The 16,115-nt window shown below is 41.8% G+C and overlaps 2 protein-coding genes across 5 annotated transcripts in view; both read left to right on the top strand.

Annotated features, from left to right (window-relative positions):
* kif21a (kinesin family member 21A) overlaps window positions 1–6,090 on the top strand; it is a 53,462-nt gene extending 47,372 nt beyond the window's left edge. For all 4 annotated transcript variants that reach the window (XM_072670372.1, XM_072670360.1, XM_072670366.1 and 1 more), the window contains 6 exons: window positions 367–541; window positions 852–1,016; window positions 1,818–1,935; window positions 2,128–2,298; window positions 2,550–2,749; window positions 4,048–6,090. In XM_072670372.1, the coding sequence (XP_072526473.1) occupies window positions 367–541; window positions 852–1,016; window positions 1,818–1,935; window positions 2,128–2,298; window positions 2,550–2,749; window positions 4,048–4,138 (920 nt within the window). In that variant the 3' untranslated portion in view covers window positions 4,139–6,090. The remainder of the gene's footprint in view (window positions 1–366; window positions 542–851; window positions 1,017–1,817; window positions 1,936–2,127; window positions 2,299–2,549; window positions 2,750–4,047) is intronic.
* Window positions 6,091–12,735: 6,645 nt separating this feature from the next.
* cpne8 (copine VIII) overlaps window positions 12,736–16,115 on the top strand; it is a 48,635-nt gene continuing 45,255 nt past the window's right edge. Inside the window, exon 1 of the mRNA XM_072673670.1 lies at window positions 12,736–12,885. Within this exon, the coding sequence (XP_072529771.1) occupies window positions 12,782–12,885 (104 nt within the window). The 5' untranslated portion in view covers window positions 12,736–12,781. The remainder of the gene's footprint in view (window positions 12,886–16,115) is intronic.

Below are 16,115 nucleotides of genomic sequence, written 5' to 3'. Positions count from 1 at the left end.
AGCAGTGTCACAGCTGTATGATTGAGGCATAGGCCTAAAACCACATGCTCAAATATTGTGTACCAATAGAATACTAATTGTTCAAGTCTTAAAGTGACTCCATAGAATATTTTGGTATGATTTTGGTTAGTTTTTGTTTGGTTACCAACCCTTACAAAGTCGCTAATGAGCCCCTTAAAGATACATTTTCTGCTTCTTACATGTTCATGTAACCCTTAGTATGCTGACTCTTTAATGTTTCTCATTTTAATTTTGTCGGTTGTTGTAAATTGCTTAAAAGATGCCTCCCATCCGAACCTGATAATAGGTCCACTGTAATCCTTGGTGCATTTCTTTACTGAGTGGAGCATATATTCTCGTCCATAGACCGCACTTGTAAAGTGTGGAATCTCGTGACTGGTCAGGAGATCATGTCTCTGGGTGGCCACCCCAACAACGTGGTGTCTGTACGCTACAGTTCCAGCCTGGTCTTCACAGTCTCCACCTCCTACATCAAAGTCTGGGATATCCGTGACTCAGCCAAGTGCATCCGCACACTCGCGTGAGTCCTCTCGAGCAATTACAGGTGTTCAAAGGTCTGATGGTGGCTATTCACCTGCCTAAAATTTTATGTCCAATATTGTTATTGTACCAAACTGGACTGAAGTAAGATTTCATGATCACACAAACCACCAAAATCAAAAGAATCTTTATTCCGTCAGCTTCACACTACTATACCCTAAAAAGATAAAAAACGGATCATTACTCATTCAACCCACACTGTTGCATTGGCATATGCTATCCTATCTCTAAGCTTTCTAACAAAAACTACCAGCTGTTCCTTTGAATGACAGAATGTCTTTTGTTCTCAGCTCTTCTGGTCAGGTGAGCTCAGGCGATGCGTGTGCAGCCACCACTAACCGCACAGTGACTATACCCACTGGAGAGAACCAGATCAACCAGATCGCCCTCAACCCAACTGGCACAGTGCTCTATGCAGCAGCTGGAAACTCTGTCCGCATGTGGGACCTTAGAAGGTACGCTTACACACACACAAAGGTGCTTGGTTGAATTCTATATATTCTATATAAAGAATTAAATAATTATTTTTTATTTCAATGGCTTTATAGTAACATTTTTCAATTTAAGTGACCAAATTCTTATTCCGTCAATACCTCCCTCAAGTCCCTCAATATCTTATCTTATTACCTCAAGACGTTAAATATGTATAATCATGTATAATAATGTTTGTTCAATAGTTTTTGTTTTTTTCTTTACTTTTGTGATGCTAATTTAAAGCTTATTTTATACACTGCTAATTATGTCATCACAAAATATTGACAGCTTGTTTTGGTTGACTTTCTTTATTTCTTTTATTTAATTAATTTATTTATTTTTTGTTAAAGATACAAAAAACATATACATCTAAATAATTATTAATATGGTTAGATCTGCAGTTTTCTAAACTGCCAGAACTAGATTCTGACATATATGATACAGATACATGTGTTGTAATATGTTGTCAGTCTAAAAAATGACATACATGAGGATTTCCCTTGTTGTTATTATTTTCATTTTTAGATAAAAATGTGTTTTATTATTATTATCGTAACAAGCCGCATGGGTTCTGCACTTGTTGACTGTGGTTAATTTATTTATACATCCATGTAAAATGCATTAACTTGACTATATATGTCCTAGCATTAAGGTAGAAGGCCTTAGGACAAAATGTCTTTATGATTTCTGGTACAGTTCACTGTTATTGCCTCCAATGGCAAGGTGATATGAAAGTAATTGATTTTCTTTCTTAATGCTGATGTCTTTTTTTGCTCCCATAGGTTTGTCTCGACAGGCAAGCTTACAGGTCACCTTGGACCAGTCATGTGTTTGACTGTGGATCACTCTAGTAATGGCCAGGATTTGGTCATCACCGGCTCCAAAGATCACTACATTAAGGTTTGTTTCTGTTTTTTTGGTTCAGGCTTTTTTTCTGAAATTAAAAGATTTATACACCAAATGTTTTTATTGTGAATTAAAAAAATAGATAAATACATATTTTTAGTATTTATCTAAAAATAAATACTAGTTTTTTTAGTTTTTTAGTTTTTTTTTTAACTAGTTGTTATTTTATTCATTTATATATTGCAGATGTTTGATGTAACTGAAGGAGCTCTAGGCAGCATTGGTCCTACACATAACTTTGAACCTCCACACTATGACGGCATTGAGTCTGTGGTGGTGCAGGGAGACTGTCTATTCAGTGGCTCCCGAGACAATGGCATCAAGAAATGGGACCTGGCTCATAAAGACCTGCTGCAGGTAAGCTCAATAAATCAATACAGCATCTGGTGTAGGTTAGAGAGAAGATTAATCTTCAGTCAACCGTTAAGTGAATTCTGTCAATCAAAAGCTAGAACGTTGCATATAAATGATGGGTGTAAATCAATGAAGGAGTTCTTAGTGAGCAGAAGTCTTTTGCAGAATGATCCCTGGAGTGGAAAATAGATGAAATTGAAAATGAAATGTGTGTATCTGACTCTCTTGTATGCATGTGTGTTGTGTTGGAGCAGCAAGTGCCAAACGCTCATCGGGACTGGGTGTGTGCTCTGGGCGTCGTTCCTGGCTCTCCAGCCCTGCTGAGCGGCTGTAGAGGAGGAGTTCTCAAACTCTGGCACACGGACACACTGAGCGCGCTCGGAGAACTGCGGGGCCACGAGAGCCCCATCAACAGCATCTCCACTAACAACAGTTTACTGTTCACTGCATCTGAGTGAGTAACACACACACACACACACACGCTCGCTACTTCATTGGATTTCAGTTTTGGTCCTCCTGCACATTTTAGTGTTTTCTGTGCTAAAGCACACGTCAATCCAGCTGCCAGCTAATTAGCACGTATTACCTGGGGAGTTAAAAGCATGTTGTAATTATAGGTTAATTCTTCCTTATTCATGGTTCATTAAAACTAAAAGAAAAAGTGAATTGCAAACCTTTAACCAACACCATGTTTGTGTTTGGAAACAGAACAGAGATCTTACTCCGTGATTATTATTCTGTAATGATTATTTCGCTCATTCGGAAAATGCTGTCAACATCGATAAGAAAGTGGGAGGGAAGTCTGAGAACTTTGGGCTGCAGTTCAGATGGCCATTTTTCATTTTTTACAGAGCAGTTGTATAAATCATTTGTAACAGAACCTGTTTTTTATTTTATTTTATTATATTATAAAATGAATGTTATAATAAATGTTATAAATATTATAAATGGCATCATGGCGTAAGTATTGCCAATAGAATAGGACTCTCTAAAGCAGGTAAACATGAACCTATTGGCACCATGACTAATACACAAGGTACAAAGCCCCCCAGCTTTGAGCTGTGAAACAGTGGGGCTCTGAAATTATGGTGCTCCATCCAATACTTTTGGAATGAGTTGGGGAGTTTGGGATATTGTGGGATGGTGATCATCCAACATCCAAGCTTCACTAATGCAATGCAATCAAATCCTAACAGCAATGCTCCAAAATCTTATTGAAAGCCTTCTCTAGACAGTAGAGAAAGTTACTCTAACAAAAGCAGGATAAACTTTAAATAAGGTTTAATACCCTTGATAGTTGAAGAAGTAATGGATGAGCAGGTGTCCCAATACTTTTGTCCATATAAATTTTAAGTATTTTTTCCCTGTTTAGATTAGCGTTTGGTGCTATTCTGCTGTAGCCTCACCACAAGCATTTTAATACATAAATGCCCTGGCATATGACTTTACTTGACTTCACTCTTATGACACAGTAGCATACAAGTATTATTATTCAGAGGAGAAGATATTTAAGATTTAAAATATCAATGGATTTCCTATTCTCACTGGTACCACCAGCAATCAATTTCAATTGTGTTCTCCATATCTGGATTACCAAGGAAACCCACAGTCTTTCTGCTATCCCAGTTCCCATTCATCCCTCTCCCGTATGCTTTAGCGCAGAAAGTAATAAACTGTACAGGGCAGGAGGCCAAGATTGAGAACTACTACACTGTGCTCAATAACAATCCTTATCCCTCCTTCAACCTGCAGTGATCGGACAGTGAAGATCTGGCGTGCGAGAGGAGCTCTGGACAGCACTACTGAAATGACAGACGTAGCTGATGAGTCTGCCAGCAACTGACTATCCCCTCAGGTCACTGATCCTGACTACAGTGACACCATGGCTAATGTTCCTTTGCACTTTGTCGTCGGCCGCTAAAACTGGACGCCTAATCAATACGGAGACCCTCAGCTGAAGAATAATACCTGAATTCAAGTGGACATAAACAGATTGGAATCTGCTATTTTACCACGGCTCCTTCTCTCGGGGGTCTCTAAGCCTGTGTCTTAATATTGTGATGATGTTGTGGAAGATAGCTGCAACGTGCAACTCTCCCTGCAAAATAAAGCTTCTTTAGACTTTATTTCTTAGTTTCTCCATATTGCTCCTTATTTGGATCGGATATGAGGGGAGAAGAAGCCGGACCCTCTGTAGCTGGCTCCAGTAGTCCGGATTCTCTGAGCCGTGGACCTGGGCGTTTGACGCTTTGTGCATATGATGCATAGTAAATAACTGTAGATTTTGCGTGAACTGGACTAACTGGAATCACCATGCCCTTAAAATTCTGCCTGTGTGTTTCAGCTGTAGGGTTGGCACCTGCAAATCACCGCTGACCCAAGTGTAGAAGTCGACTACAACTACAGTAGATTAGTCATGAGAATACTTCATGTACCAATGATTTTTTTTATTTTAGACAGAGAATGATCTCCTCTCTTTTTCTTCTTCTCTCTCTTCTCTCTTTATCTACTCTCATATTCCTCCCTCACTCCCTACTTTCTGCCCTTCGTTCTCTTTCTTTTCCCCATCCCTTCCTCGCCCCCCTACTTTCTCTTGTTTCTCTCTCTCTCTCTCTCTCTCTCCCTCACTCTTTGCTTTCTTTCTCTGTCTTTTCTTTTCCTTCTCCCTTCCTCTCTCTCTCTCTCTCTCTCTCTCTCTCTCTCTCTCTCTCTCTCTCTCTCTCTCTCTCTCTCTCTCTCTCTCTCTGCGCTCCCTTTTTATCTTCTTTCTGTTTTATCTTCTTTCTTTTTATCTTCCTTCCGTCCCTGCTTTCTCTCTTCACCCTCTCTCTTTCCTGCCCTCTTCTATTTTTCGTTCTCCATCCCTCTCATTCTCCTTATCATCGTTCTCTCTGCATGTCTCACTAGTCACTCCTTTTCTCTCGCACTCACCCTGTGTGTTTCAGCTATCCGTCAGCACTCTGTACTCTTCTCAGCTCCTGTGTTAAATGTTCTCGCTGATTGTCTAACACTTACCTTTAAGCTTGACCACAGCTTTCTCTTTAATGCGTGAGTGAAGTCTTACTAGTAAACAATGCACCCACTATTTACCTTAATGTGTATGTGTATGTATATTTGGATGTAAGGGGGGGTTAAGACTATTGTGCCTGTAAGCCTGAACTGTCAAGAGCAACAGTGTTCCCAGACCTGGTCTGTGTGCGCTGAATGAACGCATCCACCTGCTGCTGTTTCTGTCCTTCTACCCATTCAACTCTTACATAAATAGACTGTTCGTATCTATATACATATAAATATAGCCTTATGTGTCACAGTGTAGTTACAGTGAGTCCATGCAGTACCTTGTGTAATGTGATGAGGTCTTAAAGGAATACTTTACTCCAAAATGCTGAGGTAGCAAATAACAAACACTGGGTTTCATTGTTTGGAAGGGCCTAACGCTTGCCCTCATTAATATCAGCAACATTAGGAGCCTTTGGCTGTGTATCCTCACCTTCTAACAACTGACAAAGCTGGCTGCTCTTGGCCTCAGCTCGGAAGCAGTAGACCAGGATTTGGGAATGCTGTTTTAGGCTGAACAGAAATGGCATTTGCAGGGGTAGGATTGATCTCAGTTTAAGCTTTTTCTCTCCCTGTGTGGGCTTCTCCCGTCTAGTGATGCTCCGTCTTATTCTGCACACATTTAAACCAGATGAATTTACCAAGTCCTGGATTTTCACTGCAGTTTTAGCTGGCTGACCCCTTTAGCGATTTGAATGTCAGATGCCACTTGAATTAAATGCCATCTGTCAAAAAACATTCTTGCCAGTAATCTGTGTTTCTTATTGAAGGGTGAAATTGAGAGATTGGGACAATGTGATACAGTGCACACGGCAAGATGCTTCCAAAGTGTGTGTGTGTGTGTGTGTGTGTGTGTGTGTGTGTGTGTGTGTGTGTGTGTGTGTGTGTGTGTGTGTGTTTTATTAGAGTATATTTTGCTCTGTGGGCCTAAAGCAGATTTTTATTGTGTGTTGGTTAGCATTGCTTGATTTCCACAGCAGTAAGAGGTTTCATCCACTGGAGGGAAGTATTCTAACTGTCTGTTTTCATGACCGTCTGTTTGATCTGCTCATCATCTGCTCAAATATACCATCAGTGTGTGTGCGTTTATGTCCTATATGTTAGTCTGTGTGACTTGAAGTTATTCTTTAAGACTCTCCGCCCTGTAGAGAGTTGAAATGGGCACCTTTCTTCTTTCACAAGTTGTTTTAATCAGTGTTCGCCAACAGCGTGCAGGTGTTCTTCTCCTGCCCCACTTGCCTCTCAATATCACCATAATGTGGCTGCACCTGGTTTCAGAACAATGTCATGGCTGGATAAAAGGCAGACTAGAATAGCAGCCTGCCAACTGCTGGTTCTGAGCTGCTTTGTGGCATGGCCCTCTCAATAAAAGCATAGAAATCATGGTGAAATATTTATCATCCCGCTGCACTTGTCATGGGTTTGCTCTCTCTCCAAAGTCATTCTTTTAGTTCTGTCTGGGCGGCAATGCCGAAAAGCACATGAAGACTTGACATATCACTATTGTTTTTACTCATCGGAATAAGTCAATTATTTATGAGGAAAGTACAAAAGGCATTTCCTCTGGTAGAAGTTTCTCCACGCTGTCAAACTTGTCATCTGTGCATTTATTTATTTATCTATCTATCTTTAATCTTTGTATGTTTTGTCATTTTGACTCCTATGACACTGACTGATCACATTTCCTTTGCACTTAAGAATGAAAGATGCAGAGTTAATAATGCATTAGCCCGAGTCTGTTCCATTAAAACCACACCGCCGTGGTGCATAATGACTGTCTCTATTTTGGGCCTGGGCAAACCTTTGCTGCCCTAAGGGAAGCATAGGGATCTCCCTGATGCTGTTCATTAAAACGAAGCATCCTGTATATGAGTTATTAGAACCATCTATTAGGTGGGGATAAGTAAGAAGGCCTGCCCCACAATCAAATTTCTATTTGCTGCATAATTTTCTTACATAACATGTTTAACATAAAAACCAAAGGGCGCATTTATAGTTTTTTGAGTATTTTATGTTGTTCTGTAAGGTAGAACTAGTGAATATGTGACCATATGTGGCAAAAAAAGTTTAATATGACTACCTGGTTATTTTGCCTCTGTTTTGATTGGCTGGTTTACAGCACCAGTAACAGCTCACAGAAGCTGCATATATTTTTAAAACGCTGTAATTATTCCCAAATCTTTCCAGATAGTGCTGCTGTCCTCTCATTGTATCCTCTCTGTGCAATGTGCTGTTAGCTTTTAGCCTTGCCTGAATCACATCACAGGGTCTGGCTTTCTCAGGTCTTACCTTGCCTTTGTGAGGAAGCTATAGATCTAGATAATATGGTAACTGCTTGCGTGAATCCCCCGGTGGTGACGTGTTGCTCTCTAGTATCAACTACATCATATTCTCCCATTATTACATTTTACAGTGTTACCCAACATCATTCGGAGCCAAAGAACCAGCAGCAATTTTAGAACAGCAGTTACAGGACAGGCCATAGTTTAGAAGTTTTGTTTGTTTGTTTACTAAATACTATAAAACTAGCTCACTAAACCGTCTACATTTTAGTGAACATTAGCATTTAGAGAATAACAAGAGCATCTTTTTCAGGTTCCATTACACTGGTCCATTGTCGCCAACACTGCATTCATTTTACACTCTATGCGGCTCGGTGGCGCTTTTATAGGTCTAGGGCCCTGTTCACACATTGTAAATGTCTCTTTTTGTCTGTGTTTTGATACTCGTCCACACAAAAACGCGGTTTTTGGTCACTAGGTTTTTCATAAATCTCCCTAAAGTGAACGTTTTTAAAAACTGGGAGAACAGAGCTTTCTGTCTAAATCCCAGATACCTCATTACTTTCTATAAAGTGAACTACGTTAATCATAAAAGTACAACCTCTACACGCGGATAGCACTAGATTTCAGATTTTGACCTACAAATCACTGTGAATACTGTCCTATTATAGATAAATAATGCTCTATTTCTATTAAAATCTGTAATTTTGTGATTTGCAGAGAACACTGCAAAGAGAGTAGTGTGTAGTTTGGGATTAAATTTTGTGTGTTTCGATGTCTCCGTTTATGAGGTACTGACGACCCATACAGCGCTAGCTTGCTCATGCAAGCATTTTGGAATATTTTTAAAAACAGAGAAAGAAAATATTTTAGAAATATCCAGATATGTGTGGATGGGGCCTAGAGGTGTGGCTCTGGCACTTCATTTATTGTATTTAGGAAATATATACCCAGCTCACAAGTGAAAGCCCTGATCAAAGCTGCTGAAACAAGATTTCACTTCCCCTGGTTTCCGGTAATTGGATAGATTATGCATATCAGAGCCATGAGTCAACTACTCAGGGAGGAAACTTAGAAGGCATTGGTGTGCCTGACGGTTTTATGGCCCTAAATATACTCGTAAATTAACGCATCAAATCCAGTATAAATTATCAGTGACGAGCAGCCTTCCAAGAATGGTGATGGAAATTGCAAGCCAAGCTAGCTAGCTAACTCCAAACTGGAAACCGGAAGCAGGTGCAAAACCTGTGCTTTCACAGAACAATGTGTGTTGGGAAATGAATTCAAAATAGGATTTGAGTAAACTAATAATTATTGGACATATTTAAAAATGGTGAATACATTATTTATAACATCTCCTGCGTCTAGCAGATCACTGTAATGCAGCTGTGCACACTGCACAATAAGAATTTACAGTGGTGGTCATCAACATGGTTGTAACTGCCTGAAGGTCATGGGGAAGTGAATCAATGACATTGGACACCACACAGGCTCTTCAGACAGATACATCTCGTTTTGGCAGTTTTGACTAGGGCCCTAGTTAGGTTTACTTTGTGTCAGTTCCATGTCCTGTCCTCTCATTATTCAACTATGCCAAGAAAACTCCAGGTTGACATTCGAGGGCTCTTCTGATCGATTAGCATCGCAGCTCTTTCGCAGCTAATCTAAGAGCAGACTGCTGTTGAATTTGCAGCGTAAAGCTGAACTCTGTTCAGGGTCTATGGATGGCAGGCAGCTGTCTCTGGATTTTTTTGCAGTATGCAGGTGTTTCTGTTGTAGGTCCCCTGGGTTCTGACAGGTAGCTCCACTCCACTCCACTGCACACAGAAATCCATATCCAGATGGCTTTGCCTGATTCTGCTGTGTGCTTGAGTGGGTGATATCTCTTTGGGTGATATTATGAGCTACTATCTAAATGTGCAGACAGTGTACCATAACTACTTTCTAATGGAGTGAGAGAATTACCAGAGGCATCTACAGCCACCGTGCACTTTATTGGAAGCATGTAGCATAGAGCTCCATCTCGCTCTAGTACAGTTATAGTCTGTAGCCCAGTGTGTATAATTTGCTCTGTCCACTCTCTTGCTCTTCATTACGGATAATTTTTTTGCTATTGGACAACTCTCAACCCAGAAGTGACACCACCAATGTGTTGTGTGCCTGATACACTCGTATCAGTTGTGCACACACACACACACACATACTCACTATCATGAAAGTGAGTCTGCAGTTCTAAGAATGATCTGTCACCTAAATAAGATCTGGCCAACATCGGCCCTGAGCTCTGAAACCGACCAGTAGCGAATGAGATGGGCTACTGTTTGGGCTATAGTCAGCACAACATCCTAGTTGAGCTATAATCTACAAAGAGCTCATGAACAGGCCAGTCTGACTGTTGCTGCAAATGAGTGACGTTTAAGGGTTGATGGTCTACATTTCCACCCCTTTGGCAGTGGTCTTTTTGTGACGTGTATGGTTTTATGTACCAATAACTTCATTTTTCCATGACCGTGTAAAAGGTGATCGTAGTAATGAGTACAGGATACAGAAAACAGTGTCGGTGATCCATTACAGGTACAGTTAAAAGGTAAGTAATTAGAACAGGGTGATTACTAGCAATAAATATTCTCTCAGCTTCAAAAGACTCGAACTCCACTCAATCTCAAGGAACCTGAATCCATGTAGAGAAGCTGGCTGCTTGATTAGCTGCTGGACGTGCTGTTGTCTAAACCTTTCTCTCTGTTGCTAAACACAGTGTTTCTGTTGATTTATTTTTTGTTCTGATAGGATCACACAACCTTTTCCCAGCACAAAATCAGTTTAGACCATTTTAGACAAACATGAAGTCATGCTGCACCGATTTGATCTTGATAAAAGAAAAGGTCAAAGGGTTCTTTTCTCTTTAACAATTTGGAACTAAGGTTGTTCCAGCAGCAGTGGTGAAATAATACAGGAAGATGTCAAAATCCTGCACCTCTCAACTGGGGTTACACACATGGCCCAGCTCATCCCCTTCCCCCATATTGACCATCCACTACATCGCAAGCTCTATCAGGTAGGCATCTCTCCTTCGTCAGTGTTCTGACGTTATCATCTCTCATTCTTCTGTGCTGCTGTGTAGCCGTGTGTGATCGAGCCCATCAGCAACATTTCCAGAATCATCTGTCATTCAGCATTTAGCTGTTTGAAGTGAATTAATACAGGATGATAACAAATCCTGCACCTAACTTAATTAAGGTAACACATTCCCATCCACTGTACTCTGATCATCTACTACATCGCAAGCTCTTCACAGGGGTCATCAGGTAGGTACCTCCAATCGTCAGTGTTTTGCTAAATGTAACCCAACGCACCTCTGGAAGGCTCAACTGCGAAGTATGGCCCACTCCCTTCTGAGCTCACTTCATGGGATTTCCAAAAATATAAAGGTGCTACAAACAGTTCTATGAGGATGCCAAAAAAGCAGCTACTTTTGGTTCCATAAAGAATCAGTTTTGTAAAGATGATGTGAGTGTGAAGAACCTTTAATTTGGTGAAGAACCTAGACATTAAAAAATAGATCCAAGCAGCTTCTCTTCTGATTGGTTGCCATGTCCCGTGTGTCTCTTTCATAATGCAGTGTGCTGAAACACTTCCTAGAACTCCCATGTTAATGTGCAAAGATATAATAACGACTGATTACACGCTCACTAAGCACTTTATTGAGAATGTACTCATATTAGAGCCTCATTTGCTCACACAACAGCCTTAATTCTTTGAGAGAGGGCTTTCACAAGACGGTGAATCATTCCTTTTAGACCCCTGAAACCAGTTTGACACTTTGACATGGCTCTGTGACATGATGCATTATCATACTGGAAGTAGCAGTTAAAGTAGATGGATAAATTGTGGCCATGAAGGGATGCACATGGTCAGCAACAATACTCAAATACTGATATGATTGGTAACAGTGAGCCAAGGAAACCTTCCCCACACCATCACACCACGGCCACCAGCCTGAACTGTTGAAGCTAGACAGGTTGGGTCCATTGATTTAAGCTTAACATGCCAAATTCTGACCCTACCATCTGTGTGCCTCAACGTTTCTCCAGTCTTTAGCTGTCTAGTTTTGGTGATCTAGTGCCCACCACAGCCTTGTCTTCTGCTGTTGTAGTCCATCCATCTCAAGGTTCGATATGTTACCTGCGATGCTTTTCAGCTCACCACAGTTGTGCAGAGTGGGGATCTGAGTTACTGTAGCCTTTGGGCCAGTTGTCGCTCGCTGGGTGTCTTTATTACAGCATTCTGTGTGAACTCTAAAGCCTGTGGTGCTGCAAATCACAGGAGATAAGCAGTTATAGAAATGCTCAAACCAATGAATACTAGACAGGCTGTTTTTGCAATAGTTTGCAACTTGGTTTCCATGTTTGACCTGTATGGAATGAAGAGTAAATGGTACATTAAAAGCCCATTATATCCATCATACGTGCCCTATAAATATAGGAAGTGGTCTCAGGCAGTATGTAAGGGAATGGCACCTATTCTCCAACTGGACAGGTGCATACGCTTACAGGCTAACAGAGAAACCCTTGCTCTGTCAAATACCCCATCAAACCTGCATGATGGAACGAGGCCATTATGCATGGATGGGTCAGAGGCCATCTCACCCTCCACCCCCCCCCCCCCCCCTCTCTGGCTACGATGAGACACAGATGAGTCACTCGTGCATCTCTCCCACATTCTTGCGTGTTCACTGAAGTCTTCCAGCGACATTGCGCGCGACAGAAAGCAGCTGCAGATTGAAAGTAGCTGCTTGATGTATGAACGCATCTTTACTGCAGCTCCGATCACGTGCGTGCGTGCGGCGTGTTTACAAGGCTGCAGTCTCGCGAAGGGGAACCGCGTCACGTGAGCGCGCACGGTAAGGGGAGAGTGCCGCCACTGCCACCGTCGTCGCCGCCGCCGCCGCCGCGCGCTGAGCTCGTTGGTTTGATTCGCCGGGATTCTCTCGCGCTCCACTGGCCCGCTCGCTAGTGACGTAGCGCGCGCTCGTTCGAGAAGCGCCGTGACTCCCCCTTTGGCAGCAGCTCCCGCGCCTCGCTCGCGGAGTCCGCGATGGAAAGCGCGCGCCTGCACACAGAGCTCTGAGAGCGCCGGGAACCTAAAGCATGTCTGCAGCCAGCGCCTTCCCCAACATGGCGAGCATCGGCGAGCTGGACCCGCTCACCGCCGCTATCCCCGCCACCAAAGTGGAAATCACGGTGTCGTGCAGGTGAGTGGAGCGCGTGCAGAGAGGGGTGGGAGGATGGGGGAGCGCGCGGTGCCTCTGGATGGGACTGAGCCAGGAATTGTGTGTCCTGCTCAGCTGTTGTCTTTAGGCTCGCAATAGTTCTACTATAGTAACCATTACAGCCTGTACTTCACCATGCACATTTTACTACTGTGCTGCAGTTGTTTGTCTGTACTACAATTTTAATGATATATGCAATAGTCCTGCTATATAACTACGGTAGATACACTGCAGGACAGTTTTCTGGACACTACTGTGAAGCCTGTAAGGACCAGACAGGTAACCAAAACTAAGCAATGTTTTTTTAAGACTTTCTTCAAGCCCTCTCCATGACTCCATGCAGCTGAAAGCAGTCAAATCCTCACAGCAATGTTCAAACTGAAGAGTAGTAGAGTAGTGAAGAGGTTGTGGCTGGTACTCCTACAACGGAGGATCGTATTCCATATTAATATCCTTGATATCTTGAATGAGCTGGTGTCTGCAAACCTCGGGACATATAGGGCTGGTGTCCCAGACATGGATTAAGCTACAAGGAATCTTGAGTTGTCGTTAAGCAGGTGTACAACAAGGTCCATGGGTGCATCTGTGCATTCAGTATTCAGTATACGCTTGGACAGTATAAGGGTCCCCAAAGTCTCACATTGACAAATAGTAGGCCAAGACTTTTTTTGTCTATGGTATTTTCCTTGCAATAGAAATTCTCCATTTAAAGCGTTATGTGGTTCATTACTAGGCTTAATCCCTGGGTGGGAAATTGTTCCATAAAAACGGATAATAGCAATCAGCATGTAGTTCCAGTGTTTATTTGTCATTAAGAAAGTATAGAATAGCATTCATGGGGAAGTGTGTATCTGTTAATCCTGAGATTAATTCATTAACAACATACACTATAGCTACTATTTCACAGTAGCAGTAGTAAAATCACAGTAGGTACACTTAGATAGGCCAGCTTTCTGTTACTGAAATACATCAGACTAAATGGCAGTGTCCACGGTGGTGAATGGCCATTAGAAATGGTTATAGTCTAAGCTTAGCCCTTATCAAGGTCTGGGAAGCTTGCTCTGAATGCTCAAAAGTATTCAGACACCTCCTCTAATTAGAGAATACAGCTGTTTTAATTTGCACCTGTTGTCTGGTGTGCTCATACAGCTTGTGTAGCCTAATTTGCATTAAAATGCATTACCCAAGAGACGAGGATGCTCTGAGCCGAAGGTCACCATGCCCGATGTCATTCTTCAACTTGAGGGGTTTGAAGCCCCCCACAGCATTGGGCTGGGAGCAGTGGAATTGTGTTCTATGAAGTGATGGAGCTCCATCCAGTACCTTTTGGATGAGTTGGAGCGGTGCATGTGATCCAGAACTAATCATCTAAGATTGGTGCATGACCACACTAATGCTCATGTAGCTGAAAGCAATTAAATCCTCACAGCAATGTTCAAACTGAAGAGTAGTAGAGTAGTGAAGAGGTTGTGGCTGGTACTCCTACAACGGAGGATCATAATTCCATATTAATATCCTTGATATCTTGAATGAGCTGGTGTCTGCAAACCTTGGGACATATATGGCTGGTGTCCCAGACATGGATTAGGCCTAGTCGTGGACTACGCCATAGTTCCTTGCGGATGACAGTTCCAAGTAGAGGACATCCAGAAGTGTGTGAAGCCTGTGAGGAATACACACAAAACTTTTTAAGCAAGCTGTTAAGCCAGCCAGACTTTCTGAGCCCTCTCCATGATTGGGAATCTCGAGTTGTCGTTAAGCAGGTGTAGAAGAAGGTCCATGGGGATTGTCTGTGTATCTGTTAATACTGAGATAAATTCATCTACCTGCTCCGAAAATGCAATCAGTATATGCTTGGACAGTCCCACACACTGTGTATAAGGGTCCCCAAAGTCTCACATTGACAAATAGTAGGCCTACAATAGGGGCCAAGACTTTTAGTGTGTATCGTATTTTCCTTGCAATAGAAATTCCCCATTGAAAGCGTTATGTGGTTCATTACTAGGCTTAATCTCTGGGTGGGAAATTGCTCCATAAAAACGAATAATAGCAATCAGCATGTAGTTCCAGTGTTTGGACATCGCAGAAAAATGCCCAGTGTGGTATTATTACTTAAGTGGTCATTCAGGTGCAGGTAACTGTAGGTATTAATCCAACACTGAGGATTTTTCTGTGCGTTGAATTGCTTTGGCAGAGCTATTAATACTATTGTTTTCATCTGACTGCCCCTATAAAGCATAGATAACTCAAATTTAATTGGCTTCTTTTGAAAACAGTCAGTGGTACATATCTGGTATGTTGTTTTTTTTTTTTGCTCAACTTATATATGGCTTAAAAAGTTGTGTAGGTGCCCTAGTTATCTTCAAGCTTACATCAGAGCTGTATTAAGTGCATTTTCCGATGTGCAGTCTGCCTGGGAGGGTTGTTTAGGCTGCTGCTCTCTGTATGTGTGTGTGTGTTTTCATTACTGTATGTCTTTCCTATTATAGTTATTTATGCCCTCATATATATTCATTAGGCTTCTCATTATGAGAAATTGTAGATGTTTGTCCAGAAGGACCATCAAGTGTTTCAGCTCAGTGGCTTGAAGATTTCGGGGCCCCTTTGTAGTCTGTCCTGTGTCATCAAATATTAATAGCACTAAGAACACCACACAGCCGAAGTACATGGGGAAAGACAACGTTGTTGTGTATCTCAAACAAACAACTCCTAAGGACTGTTCTGTTAATGCTGAGAGAAACGTCTAAGGACGAGGGGAAAAGCGCTCGGAATCTCTCGACAGACAGCAGCTCTACCTGTGTAAAAGAGCCAGGTGTAATGTCTTCTGTAGATTAGAAAAGTGTTTGCAGTGAAATTATCAGTGTTTTTTTAATGGAATTTGCAGAGCACTGAGATTAGATAGCCGCTTCTGAATATAAGGTGGTTCTAGCAGAAGTGCTGATCACATTAGTTCCTTTTAGTAGAAAAGACTCAAGCCTGTTTTAAGATATGTGCCTGGGTTTTGTAACTTGTGAATGACATTAGACATTAATACAACCAGCACTGCTCCCAGCGGACCACATACACACACACTTAAACCCCACACACGTGTTCAGGGAATAGAGGTCCGTCAATGTAAAAATACAATGTACAATACCCCCCCCCCCCCCCCAGCATGTGCAATTAAGGGTCAATTTGCAATTATCTGTAAATAATCTGTAAATAATATTGTT

This window comes from Salminus brasiliensis, chromosome 2 (genome assembly GCF_030463535.1).
Source record: "Salminus brasiliensis chromosome 2, fSalBra1.hap2, whole genome shotgun sequence".
NCBI lineage: Eukaryota > Metazoa > Chordata > Actinopteri > Characiformes > Bryconidae > Salminus > Salminus brasiliensis.
Note: the sequence above shows the minus strand (reverse complement) of the source record. Positions and strands in the feature narration are given on the sequence as shown.